The 14,436-nt window shown below is 44.6% G+C and overlaps 1 protein-coding gene across 1 annotated transcript in view; it reads left to right on the top strand.

Moving 5' to 3' along the window:
* Positions 1-14,436, top strand: part of LOC147035048 (cell adhesion molecule 3-like) — a gene marked incomplete at its 5' end in the record, with an annotated part of 407,062 nt that overhangs the window by 310,927 nt on the left and 81,699 nt on the right. Inside the window, 2 exons of the mRNA XM_085893108.1 lie at positions 5,754-5,891; positions 14,299-14,436. The exon at positions 14,299-14,436 is cut by the window's right edge and continues 24 nt beyond it. Of these exons, the coding sequence (XP_085749234.1) occupies positions 5,754-5,891; positions 14,299-14,436 (276 nt within the window). The remainder of the gene's footprint in view (positions 1-5,753; positions 5,892-14,298) is intronic.

The raw sequence follows: 14,436 nt of genomic DNA, 5'->3' as shown, positions 1-14,436 counted from the left end.
TTTGCGTTGTTGGCGGCTTAATGGTCGAAAATAACAATAGATAAAGAAAAAATGGCTAACTGAAGGATCGCAGCCCGAATGGATCACATAAATTCCCTCTATACAACGGGTGTGGGCTAACTACACATGGACTTATCGAGATATTCTCACCTGAGGACTCTTTATGGTGTAATGCGAATTTCCACAACCGTAACAATATTCAAATGAAACTTGATGCATGACTTTATTATGATAAGTTACAGAACAAGTTCGAGTTTCAGGGCGTTTTGTCAATTTTTCACAGAGTTATGCCCTTTTGGGACTTCGAAAATATCACAACCGTACGGGACATGTACTCCATGTACTCCAAAGCAATTCTCGCTCTTGTTTGTGTGGCGATGTCCTGTCAATGATACATCTCAGACATGTGAAGGAAAAGTCATTAGCATTGTCAGAGAATTGACAATAGCATTGTCAATTAGCAATTGACCGGCACGAGTTTCATCACTCGTGCCGTCAATTAATGACCTCCATAAAGGGTCAAAGAGCTGCAATAAATGGGCTACTATCAACATTGATTAAAACATGTCAGCATGACATTAACCGTAAATGATCAACTTGAGCATGCTTTATACAAAAATGAATGACAAAATGTATAGTTAATGATATCAAAACCACGTTGTAAAATCATTCTACTATCAGTTCATTCATGCGATTCATCCCAGTTTGTCATGCTCGCAATAGCACAACTTCTGGTGTCAAACATTGTATTTAACGTGATACCGAGGAGGAAAATTACAGTTTCAAGTATTCCAGAAATGACAATGATAGATTTTTCACTTCACTTCCATCATTCCAAAGTTGGAGATGTGTACATGTCATACATGTTGGATTGCTGTTGATTGTACAGAGACCTAGTCCTCAGGCAAGAGTATGTGTACAACATTTATAACACATAGATGGCAAAGACAATGTTTGTCGCCATAGGTGCTTCCCTGTAAGAACAGGACATTGTTCATTCTGTCTCATACTTGCTCTCTTATCCATAAAAACACTACCATGCAGAATTTTTATTTGTTTGAGAAATGTTGTCAGCTAGTTACTCATTTGGAGTGGTAATCTTTTGGGATATGTGCACAAAATTTTATTTTATCGAGCGAGCATATGGGAGACGTGAGGCTAGCCTCGAGGTATATGCACTCACGATGTCAGGCGAGCGTAGAGGTACGTGCACTCACCTTTGAGCTATCTAGCTTGGGTTTGAATCTCAAACCAACTATAAACTGTCCTCCTGGCATTTTGCATGCAGAGCGAGGCATCATTGTGTGCACCGTCCATCCATCAGGACGACGTTAAGCCAGAGGACCCGTCTACCATCATTTGTCATTGGTGGATGTTAAAGTTCCCACGGTGTGTTTTGCCAAAAGGAGGCAATTTATCGCTGAACAAATTACAAATTCCTGCAACTTCAGTAAAGTATCATGCGTCAGAGTGGCTGTCTATCCAGAATTGGTTCTAGCCTAGAAACGTATCTTGACTGATGGTGATAAGCCCTGGAGCTCTGTAAGGAGTATGGCCCTCAAATGATTATCATTGTAATTTTTACCGAGTGTGTGTGCACTATGCAAGTCCCTTGCTTTTTTTTCTAAAATATGAATGCTCATTATTTTTCAATCAACCAATTGGGAATGATTCAAGTAATTGTTGTGGACTGAAGTTTTATTGTTGCACGATTTAAAGTTTTCAAAAGTGATGAATGGAAAAAAAATGTAGCGATTCTTTGTGCTTCGACAAACCACTGTTCGTAGCTAATTAGAAATGAAAAAGGTCTATCCCTGCATTGTCAGAATCTATAAGCACCAGCCTCCTTGCATTTTTAGACTTTGATGCTGTGGAAACCAAGGCCTTTAAGATTTTTGAAATCTCTCGTGATGAAATTGAGTCTATGGGCCAATCATTGCCATCGCCGACAGGTTGGTGGTCTCTCTGCCTTCTTCTGCCTCCTTTCTGGTCTTGCACCTTCTGCCCTCTCTATGCTTTGTCCATCCCCCTGCCCCCCCCCTCCCCAGGTATTATCAGGATGCACGTAGTCCACCAACAACCTTGTCCTAGTGAAACTCCCAAAATCCAGAACCACTGCTCACCTCGACTCGTTCGGTCCTCTCTTTCTCTCGCCTATCGAATCAACTTCCACACTCTCTTCAATCTCATTCTTCCCCCCAGGTCTTCAAGCCAGCTGTTCACCACCATCTTAGATCATTCCCATCCATAACCATGATCTTTCTACACCTGATAAACCATCTCCACCTCTCCCAAAAAAATTATTATGTATCCATCTTGTCCACAACTTGCTTTCTCCCCTACCCCTCATCGTTACCTGCAACCCATATTTGTCCGTCTCTGTCTTTTATTCCCCTTTTTCCTGCTGTTCCTTTTGTTGTGTTATGTCATAATCCCTTCTTTGTTCCAGCTCTTCCATGAGTCTTGACTATGTATGCAAATAAGCAGCAATTGGTTTATCTGAAAAAAGAATTGAAGAATCAAACAGCCTGCTGTTGAACTTTAAAACGTTTGTGAACGAACATGATAATTCTCTAATGCACCTGCTGTGTACTCTTTTTTTGGAAAACCAGTTCTATTTTTTTGGTCAAACTGCCTCCTGAGCTGAGAAAAATTTCATCTGATGGGGTTTTGTTCACCTGCTTGACAAATGATTGTGTAGAAAATCGTGAAACTCTTCAATGAACTGTTATAGGAAAGACTTTCAAAGGTTTGAGGAATAGGGAATTCGTTTCCACCCGAGAGCAACGGTGTATTGCATCATATATACGGTCCTAACTAACATACAAGTACATGCTTGATTCACATACATGTCATTGCTTTCAATAACCTATCACTTATTGTTTGTTATTTCAGAGTACAAACAATACAAAAGTTTGCTATGTCATGCAATTATGGATCTTACTAAAATTGAGTATCGAGGAATTATCAAATTTTTATGCAAAGAAGCTTGATGCTTAAAATTAATCCATCGACACATGGTGGTTGCATATGGTGAAGGCAGACACACTTATTCAACAGAATATAAATCGAGGGGGTGGGGGAGGGGGGGTGTAACTTTAAGCTTGAATGTGTTTATTGAAGAAGATGCCCCAGGAAGCAGCTGGCAGTTGCAACCACCACACAAACTATTTCTCAAGTTGAGGTATTACACTTTATTTTCATGGAGTATCCTGATGTTAAAGTTACTGCAATATCCATAAAACTTGGAATTTCTCAAAGCAGCATTTTCACCATCATCCAAAAACACTTGGGCCTGCCCAAGCTCTCAGCTGGATGTGTCTCCAGAAACCTCGGCAGTCAGAATTGGTCATATCACAACTGGCATCATGTAGCGATATCCTGCAGACTTTATTGCTCGTCTAATAACTGTTGAGGAACCATGGCTTCACTCGGGGAATCCTGAAACGAAATTGTCATCTTCGCAATGGAATCACAAGGGATCACTACAACTCAATAAATTTTGCACCCAACCCTCTGTCGCCAAGATTATTTCCTCAATTCTCTGAGCTGCTCATTGAATCCTCAAGATTGACTAGACATCTCACAAAACTAAAATCACATGAGAGTATTACACAAACCTGATGCAAACGTTATGGCAAACCGTCAAGGACAAGTAGTTAGGGATTTTGACAAATATTGTGCTCCTTCTTCACAATAACATGCCTGTACACAAGGCCAATGTTTCAGAGTGCCATTCATGACTGTGGTTTCAAAAAGCAGATCTCTCTCCTCTCTCCTCTCTCCTCTCTCCTCTCTCCTCTCTCCTCTCTCCTCTCTCCTCTCTCCTCTCTCCTCTCTCCTCTCTCCTCTCTCCCTCTCCCCTCTCCCCTCTCCCCTCTCCCCTCTCCCCTCTCCCCTCTCCCCTCTCCCTCTCTCCCTCTCTCTCTCTCCCCTCTCCCCTCTCTCCTCTCTCCTCTCCCCTCTCCCCTCTCTCCTCTCTCCTCTCTCCTCTCTCCCCTCTCCCCTCTCTCCTCTCTCCTCTCTCCTCTCTCCTCTCTCCTCTCTCCTCTCTCTCCTCTCTCCTCTCTCCATGAATTGTTCAATAAAATATGACCATAATAGTGAATACTTTGTATCAATGACAGCAGACGATGGATAGTGACAGTGCATAAAGCATTGATCATTGGTAGTTGGTTAAAGATCCAACAGTGTCCTTTGTGAAGATTTTAGAAGCTGTCGCCAGCATGCTGAGCAAATTCTAAATTCACTCCCCGACTTACTGCTGATAAGTAAATTGCAAACCACACCGCATAACCTTTGCCCAGGGACTGCTTCGGCAGACCCAATGTCTTCTCAAGAATATGTAATTGATTGATTGCTTTTTGAACATTCCAGAAAATTCAAAGGTCGATTTTTTCTGAAATATAATTTCAACAAAAAGGCCAACTGGTACGTGCTGACTACCGAGCTTGTGCTGGATTCCTCATCGCTTATTTCAGTGCACCTTGCTGTTGCCCTCCATAAATAATGAACATGTGTGGCTGAACATTGGCAATGACCTCATATTTTGATCAACGACATGGGTACAAGCTTTATGAACTATGTTTATGAAATGCGTTATTTTTCTGTCAAAGAAAGCTTTGTCAAAGACCTTTGTCTCATAAAGACCTCAAATTGCTTTGTAAGACTTTATGGTCGAGAATGCTTGCTTAAATTTTGTTAAAATCATCAGCTTGCAAGTTGAACTTTGATTAAACTGTAAATATTTTGTTTTCCTCAGAAGAGACTTAAAACATGGTTAAACCTACTCTCGTCTCACTTGAACTGATCCTTTGACTGGCATGATAAGCAAGCACTTGGCACTGAAATTTCTCAAGTGAATATCACTCTCTTGTGTTATATATTTGTCAGTGATTGGTTACTTGTTTTATAGCAAAAATACAATCTATAACAACTGTATTGGATGTGAAAAGTTGTCCATGAATGGTTCATTTTCAACTTTTATAATAAATAACATTAAATGAATAAAAAAAAATAATGTGGCAGCTGCAGAACTCCGTTTTATTTGCCAATTTTAAAAGTAAATTTCACCAATTTTTACCTTTGCCACCGAAGGTGAAGGAGGTTATGTTTTCACCCCTCTCTGTTTGTTTGTTTGTCTGTCTGTCTGTCTGTGTGCAGGATATCTCAGAAAGTCGTAGACGGATCCGGATTAAATTCGGTGGACAGGTTGGGTGTGTGACAAGGAAGAATTGTTTCAATTTTGGTGAAGATCCAATAGTTTTTAAAGTGATTCTTCACCATTGAGAGATAGGGCTAAACTAATATATATCATGGTATTTCAAAAACGTATTGGGCCTGATATGTTCTCGTGGATCAGGCATTGCGTGGCGGAGGTATGCTCTCTACCGGGTGCCCTTCTAGTTGAATATGTAATATGTTCGATGGCTCCTCACTTTTTGATTGTATTATTATGATGGTGTTGTGCATAAGATCAATTATTAAATATTTTACACTGATTATTAAGATGTGCATTTCCTCCTAAATTTAATGTTGATCATTTTAATATATGTGTGTTCAGCTTATTTGAATTGAAATGAGATGTGAAGACGTTTGGATTGTATTTACATTCAATAGGCAGCCATACAACTCGTGTACGAACATTTCATGGTGTTTGGCTGGTGAACTGAGAAGTCTGGAAATGTTCACCAATTCTAGTTTGTTACGATCACTCTTAAGTGTGTGTAATAAATAATGGCTGCCGAATGAAGTGCCTCCTCAGCCTCCCGTGGTATCCGGAGCTCCCAAAGTAGTACGAGAAAAAGAATTGCTTCGGCTGGATTGCCATGCTGCCGGGGGACGACCTCAACCCATTCTTCGCTGGCTTCGGGGAGGTCAGGAAGTCTCTGGTAAGTATGGTGGTTGTTTTGATGGTTAAGAACTAGTAATGACTGCTCGAGCTTGAAGAGCATTCTTTGCTGTCCACAGCAAGTCGGTGGTCGATTAAATACTCTTCCAGGTAAACGCTATGTGCCATTACCATGGGAATGTGAAAGGCAATTAACAGTGAGCTCTTTCAACTGGCCAGATAGTTGCTCTGCAGCACAACAAATGTGCAGCTTAGGTGAACCCTTGAGTATGACCCACGAAGCCACACAGGTGTGGAGGGAGGCCTCAGGGAAGAAGAAGATACAATAAACATACCATTCAAAAATAAAACAAAAAGCCGCAACCAAGTGTTATGAAAAGCTTTGAAGCAATTTTTCCTTTGGAATGTATAAATTGACGTTTATTACTTCAAATGACCTGTGAATCAGGGCAGCTTGAGTGAATTGCTGAGGGCTGCCAGCAGATACATGCAAAGCCATTTTGATTGCAGCCCGTGCTGGCAATTTCCAAGGTACATTTATCTTTATTACCTGATGGCAGAATGCGGGAAGGAAGGAAGCACCAAGCCGCTTGCACTCTTAAGATTACTCCTCGCCAATAATTCTGATTAAAGTCTTTCTCTGCAATCTCTCCACGAAACAAAAATGGAGTGCTTAATTAAATGATATTTTCAGCCCATCTCAAAGTAATCCTCCGAAGGAAATGTTCGTGCCATGATGTGCATTAATTATCAAAACCCTTTATTTACCTCTGCAAAATGGTGGCTTCATTTCTGGAATGCAAGTTTAATTGGTTTTTTTTTGCGTGCAATATAAATATGGTTTCAGTACAAGCTTGAGATTAACACTGAGAATTAGCTTCCAAAGTAAGAGCCTGACTGCTGCCTTAGGCCAAGAGGATACACAGCTTTGGGAATGGTTGTTTGTGTTTAGGACGCAATCAAAGTGCATTATACTTGATAGTGCGTGTGGCCGAGCTGCCATCCGAGCTGAGTTCCCTCGAGGTGAAGTGGACGAAGATTTGGGGAAATGCAGTAATAGATGTTTGTGTGCACGTCTGCACATGTTGTTGGGCCACTCTTGCACAGACTGATGAAGCCTGCATTCTCTTGGATTGGTGGAACGAATGGCCCCCAAGTGGTGTGGCAGAATGCAAGATCTCGAGAAAGTTTTTTTTTTTGCAATTCTTATCGTAGATATGTACTCTGTTATTACAGAGGAGCAAATAGAGTATTGTTTTGTTTTGCTTAGGAAGCAGCAGGGGATCAAGAACAATACTGCAATGTAGTAATGCAAAAGAACAGTGAAAGAAAGAAAGAAAGCAGGAGAGAACGAAAAGAAAAACAAGAAGCCTCGGGATGGGATCCCTCTATCCCTCGTTGTACTCGGAATCTTGTGGTGAGGCAGTTGCTCTGAAACAACTTGCCTTATCTTTCTGGAAGACTAATCCGACCGAAAGCAATCTCAGTGCATTCCAAAAAGTCCACAACAACTGTGTGTCCACTTTCAAGAGAGCCAGAAAAAAACAACTGTCTAACCTCAATAACGAATTTTCAAATTTCTTTCCCTCCTCAAAAACCAGTTAAGTCTGTCTCTGGAGTATGCTCTCCTTCCTTCGCTTCCCTCTCTTCAAGTGGCCACACAGCCGACTCAGCTCAGAAGGAGACCGAATGCCTCAATTCTGTGTTTGTTTCCAAATACTGTGTCTGCAACAACTTCACTCTGTACCCATCCTTCCCTGTCATACCCAAGTGCTCCTGGACTCTGTCTTTTGCACCTGAGAAGAGGAGAAGGTTCTTTCAACTCTCAGAACTCTGACTCTGCTGCTGGACTGAACGGCATCAGCTCATGTCCTAAAAAACCGCCGACTGCTCTTGCACATCCTCTCTCTGCCCCTTTCACCCCATCATTTGTGCTCAGTCATCTTCCGTCTGCTTTGGAAATCCGCACCATCGCTGCATTGCATAAAAAGGTGCAAAAACGAATCCCCCTAACTACAGACCTATGAGCTTACTTCCAATCATTAGCAAGGTCATGGAATCCATTATTGCATTTGTTATGAAATCCTTTTTCTCCAACAAGCTCATCTCAGATTACCAATTTGGTTTCAGACAAGGTCACTCGATTCACTTTGGACATTCTGCTTCAGCTGACCAATCAATGTATGGAAGCCCTCAATGTCAAACATGAGATCAGGGCCATCACTCTGGACATATATCGTGCTTTTGATACAGTCTGGCATCCTGCCTTGCCCTCAAAATTCTCTGCCTATGTCATCCAAGGGGAACTCTACACATGGCTTACTGACTTCCTCCACTCTTGTAGCTAACACGTGGATCTCAACGGAATCCTTTCATCTCCTCTTCCCGTCAAGGCTGGAGTGCCCCAAGGCAATGTTCTGGGCCCAGTCCTATTCCGGATCTTCATAAATGATCTCTCTGGAAAATACTCTTTATCTATTTGCTGATGACTCCAACCTCCCTCATCATTCAGACAGGCAAGCTGCAGCCTCTTTCCTCTTTGGACCTTGAAAAAAAATCACAAGCTGGTCAAACACTTGGAATATGTCTTTCAATCATGACAAATTCAGGTCAGGGGTATGGGAGCATGTGCCAGAACAGCGCGTCACTGCGTCCACTTTCCGCCGGTACTCCAGGGGCCTCCGTCTGGCCATCCCCCAGGCAGATGCCAGGCCCATCCCCATATCCTTGAGATGATGATCAACCTGTTGCAACCATGAGGCACGTGGTCAGCCCACTGGCCTCCTCCACTCATGAGACTCCCTCGCTGAGAGAATCTGGTGAGCAGGATCAGCGTCAGGAAAACGAGCCACATGTCCATACAGCCGCAACTGACGCTCACGGACTATGCAGGTAACAAATCTCATCTGAGTCTCTCTCAGCAACTGCTCGTTGGACACAAAATCCGACCAGCGATAGCCAAGGATTCTCCGAAGAGACCTGGTACCAAAGGAATTAAGTCTCCGTCTCAGATCCTTGGTCAGAGTCCAAGTCTCGCACCCATAGAGCAAGATGGATCGCACCGGCAGCGCCACACCCCATGATCCAGTGAATCCATGACTCCCCAGGCCCGACCCAGACGTCTATTGACCTCTGACTCACAACCAGCAGAGACATGAATATCACTGCCAAGGTAGGTGAATCTCTCCACGACCTCAACATCCTCACCACAAACAGACACAGACAGGACAGCAGCATCCAAGATGTCACCGAAAGCCTGGATCTTAGTTTTGACCCAAGAAACCCGTAATCCCAACGGCTCCGACTCCTCATTCAGCACCTCGAGGGCCCCCAAAAGGATGTCTAAAGTCTCCGCAAAGATGACTGCATCATCTGCAAAATCAAGGTCCGAGATCTTGACATTCCCAAACGATGCACCGCAACTTGATCTCTCCGACATCCTCCCTAAAATCCAGTCCATACAAGTGCTGAAAAGTGTGGGGGCCAGTACACACCCCTGACGAACTCCAGTAACAACTGGAAATAAGTCAGAGATGGTACCACCACACTTCACAGCACTCTCAGTACCAGAGTAGAGTTCAGATATCAGATCGATCAGTTTTGGTGGCACCCCACGAAGACCAAGAATCCTCCAGAGGACATCCCGATTCACTGAATCGAACGCTTTACAGAGATCAACATAGGCTGCAAGCAGCCCCTGCTGAAACTCTCGTCTGCGTTCGGTGAGGACACGAAGTGCAAGGATATGGTCAATCGTTGAGCTCTTTGGTGTAAAGCCTGAATGCTCTGGACGCTGGTGCTCAAGCAGATGGTGGCGAACCCTATCGAGAATTATCCGAGCAAAGACCTTGCCCGGCACTGAGAGCAGCGTCACTCCTCGGTAGTTGTTGCAGTCTTGGCGATCACCCTTCCCTTTCCAGAGAGGGACAACAAGGCCCCTCTTCCAGTCAGTTGGGATGATGCCTGTGTTCCAGGCAGAGCACAAAACTGCATGCAACGACACGAGTGCAGCATTTCCACCAGCCTTGAGAAGTTCGGCATGGATGCCACAGATCCCTGGAACTTTGCCCCGTTTCAACTGGTTCACCGCAGCCCGTGTTTCCACAAGCGAAGGAGGACCACAGTTGATTCGAGGGTCAGCAACAGGGATTGTAACACCCTTGACGTCCAACTCGACAGCTGGGTGATCAGCCTGGTACAACCGCTCAAAGTAACCGGCCCAGCGGGCCTTCACTTCAGACTCCTCTGTCAAGAGCCTACCACTCTCTGCTCGAACTGCAGTGCTCCGAGGGATGGGCTTGGATGAACGTAATGCGCAAATTCCCCTGTAAGCGGGACGAGAATCACCTGTCCACAGGTGATGCTCTACCCCCTCACAGATTCCTCGCACATAGGCCTCCTTGTCCACCCTCAGTGCACGTACAGTTTTACGCCTCAGCTCCCTGAACAGCTCAGCTCTGCCATTCAGCCTGGCCCTGCGACTCTGGTCAATGGTATCCAGTGTCCCTTGAGAGACAAACTTCTTCTTTCCCCTGCGGTGAGCTCCAAGGCATCCACCGGCAACATCAAGGACCGTGGTCTTGAAGGCGCTCCACAACTCTTCAGGACCCCCCAAAGCACCCAGACCCCCCAAGTGTCCACTCAGCCTGTTCGCAAACTCCTCAGCTACTCTCTCATCCCTGAGCTTGGCAACATCCAGCCTAGGCTGGGATGGTACCATTCTCCAGGATTTAAGGTGCAGCTTTAGAGTTGCTACAACAAGCCTGTGGTCAGTATTGAGGAACTGAGCACTCCGGTAGACCCTGCAGTTCTGGATCATCCTCCAACGACCGTCAATGAGGACATGGTCAATCTCCTTTGCCACACCACCAACATTGGAATACCAAGTCCAGCGATGAGCTTGTGGGCGCTGAAACCATGAACCAGCCACCCTAAGTCCATGACTTCTTGCAAAGTCAAGGAACTTAGTGCTATTCTGGTTCATAGTTCCTGACCCATGGGGACCAACACACACCTCATAACCGTCCCTATCAGTTCCAGTCGACTAGTTCCACTAGAAGTGTATCAGTTCCACTCGAAGTGTATCTCGTCTGGGGTACTGATCAACCACAGACTCGAGTGTGGTGTAGAATGCATCCTTCACGGTGAGATCACTCGCCTCAGTCAGAGCATAAACAGAGACCAGGGAAATGACACCTAAGGAGTGACGAATCCTTAATCTCATAATACGCTCGTTGACCGGTGTTACCTCAATTATCATTGGGGTCAGCTTATTGGACACAGCTACAGCAACTCCTTGGGTATGGTAACCATCAGAGCGACCAGACCAATAGTAGGTGTAACCACCCACCATTATCTCGCCGCAATCCGGTCTCCGAACCTCAGAGAGAGCTGCAATCCCGATGTCCAAACGCTTGAGCTCAGATGATAACAGAGACAGGTGATCATCCTCTCTTAGGGATAGGACATTCCAGGCACCCACCTGAAGGGACCGCCTCATGTTAACCCAAGGAGACCGCCGTCTGGTGGACGACACCTCAGCACCACTCCGACACACTCTCCTGCAATCTGACCCAGGGATGTTACCCCGTGGTTTCCCTCCTATCATCAAAGATTGGGGGTCCCGAAGGCTTTGCCCCAATCCTGTCATCCGGTGAGCTGCCCTACGAAGAGAAGCTGCACAGGAGGTACTCCCACGGAGTGAGTTTTCAGATTTTTTTGCGTTTTTGCGTTTTGCGGAATGAAGGGTTTTATGGTGGCCGGAGTGCAAATCCTGCCACCAACCTCCTAATAAGAAGTGACCCAACTGCAGGAGGACGTCCGCAGACACAGTTGGGCACTAGATATGGATGGCCGTTAGCTCACAAGGAGCTCCTCCGCCCTTTGACAGGTTTTGTTTTTAATCCTGCTGGGTGTCCATATCCAAACACCCTCCTCACCAGAAAACATGGTGGGGGAGACGGTTTAGTCGCCGACAACCCGACCATGGAACAGGTTAGTACAGGTTTACATGGTACCTGTAGCAGGTCACAGATTCAACCTGACCTGACAGTAAATTGACAAATTACAAACTATCAATATCTCTCTCCGAAAGAACCATCTGCCAAACCCTTCTATCGACTAACTGAATAATCCTCTTGAGGAAGTTCAGTCATTCAATCCCTGGTTCTCAAGATCAGCCATGATCTTTCATGGGCAAACCACATTTGAAAGTTGGCCCACAAAGCCAACCACCGACTGGGCATACTCCATTGGGCAAAGCCTTCCTTGGCACACCTGAACTCCTATCCACCTACAAGGCCTTCATGCACAGCTTGATGGAGTTCTGCTCTCCCCTTTGGACTGGCTCCCCTGCCTTCACGATTGGAACCTCCCACAATAAAGCGGAGTCTATTGTCCTAACACTTTGCCATTGCAGACAAGTCAATGTTCTCTCTGTCTTCTACCACCTCCTTTCTGGTCTTGCACCCTCTACTCCTTCTGTGCTTTGCCCCCCCCCTCCAACGTTTCTGCAAGGCACACATGCTGCACCATCAGCATTTGTCCACCATACAAATTTGATTTGTTGTATTGAGACCAATGATAAATATTGGTCTCAATAGATTGTCTCATGGTCTCATGGCCCACACTGAAGACGTTCACCATCTGTGGGGAACTACAAGGAGGAACCAAGTAATGCTCTAGAAAAGTTCAGATGAAGGGGCACCCTACATATATAGGTTAAAACCCATCATTACATTCAGTTTTTTTGTGCTCCTTGAAAATGAACACATCAGATAATGTGCATGTGTGTGATTAATTTGTTTAAAAAAAAGATGGCACCCCTTCATATGAACTTTTCTCGAGCCTTACTTGGATCTTCCGAAGAACGCAAGGGTAGTTCAGCATGCACACGAGATTTTTTTTGAATGTGCCTTATTTTCTATCGTCTGGCATTTCCCACAAGCCATGGAATGCCCCTTCTTCTCTATAGTTTCCCACATGGCACATACCATACAAAGGGGCCTTTTCTATGCTCCTGGCATTTTCCCTCAATAATCTGTCATTTATCCCCCCACAAATACAACTTAAAACCCCATTAGCTTTGTCTATGGCTGCCCAGCACCATGCTATCTGCTTGCTCGTGCATCGATTACGACCCCTAGATCCTTCTCCAGAGTCAAATACTTTAAGACTGCCCCTTAAATTAAATAATCCCTATTTTCATTATTCTCACCAAACCCGAACACCTTGCATTTAAATTTTGTTGAAATGCATTTGCCAATCTTTTGCCAAACCTATTAAAGTATTCAGACTGTCTTGAATCTGACCTCCCCTCCCCCCCCTCCAACCCCATCCCCCACCCTTTCCCCAAAGGAGGATTAAATTTCCTGAAATCAAGTTCAGACATGAAACGTGATTTTGTGAGACCCAGAAAACTGTGTACACCTGGTGACGACTTTAAATTGGGTTTTCACAGCTTGAATATAACGAGCCTTCTCTTCTTTGACACCTGGAACACCTGCATGAAATCGTCTCTGGAAGGAATATCAGTCATGAAGAATGTCACATATGAGTGACAGATCTTGCTGGAAAACTTCATTAGTATTGGGCGTGCAGACAGAATACTCCATCGGGCCTCACTAAATCCCTGCAGTGACAATTTGTGTGTACAAGCAGCACGAACCTCGTGCATATGTATGTTTCCACAATGTCATTGCTGACTGACCTTAAACATGGAATGGCTATTGAGTATTAGAGGTTCACAACGCTTGCATTACATTGCGACCGCCCAAATCAATTGTGGGCAATTACCTTCGGGGAAACGCAAACGAGGTGTTGCCAATGTTGAAAATAAAACAGGAAGGCCACTATTATTAACAAACGAGGCCAGAAGAACCTTAAAATATGTAACGGCACAACATTGGACCAGATATCAACCAAAATTTATGAAAAAGTCTCCACGATAAATAACGAGCTGTGCTTGCAGTACCGCGGACAGACCGAAACACCAATTAGATATTGAACACACGGTTGTGAATGAGTAGCCGTGAATACGTATTTCCGCACTGTCCCAATACCTTTGATAGCACCAGAATAGTGCATCGTGTTGTTTGCAAACTCTGTAAAAGTGTTAAGAATCACAGAAATCGCCTCGCAGAGATAGAGATTAGGATAACGCAGGGTGACAGGTTACCAGACCATTGAAATGTATGTATTGAGAGAATGAAAAAAAAAATTGAATGACATCAAGGAGAAAAAAAATGAAAAGGAAACCCATAAACTGTGCATCACGACCACTTGGAAGGAAAACAGAAATAGGAAGACAAAATCGGTTGACGACGAAGACGCGCGAACGATTAAAAGAAGAGTAAGACAGAGCAAAATGAACACAAAACACACCAACAAACGGAGGTGACGGGCAATAAAACACCGGATGAATTATATGAAGTGCTGTGCCTCCGCAGGTGAATCTTGGGAGGAGCGCAATGAGGATGGGGTGCTGGTGTTGTGGAGAAACGTGGAATTTACTGCAACACCTGATGACGACGGGCGGCCTATCATCTGTCAGATGGAGCACCCTGCGCTTCTACATCCGCTACGAG

Source organism: Eptatretus burgeri, chromosome 1, assembly GCF_056783735.1.
Source record: "Eptatretus burgeri isolate ZD-2024b chromosome 1, Ebu_testis_v1, whole genome shotgun sequence".
In the NCBI taxonomy this organism is placed as follows: domain Eukaryota; kingdom Metazoa; phylum Chordata; class Myxini; order Myxiniformes; family Myxinidae; genus Eptatretus; species Eptatretus burgeri.
This window is presented reverse-complemented; position numbering and strand designations above follow the sequence as displayed.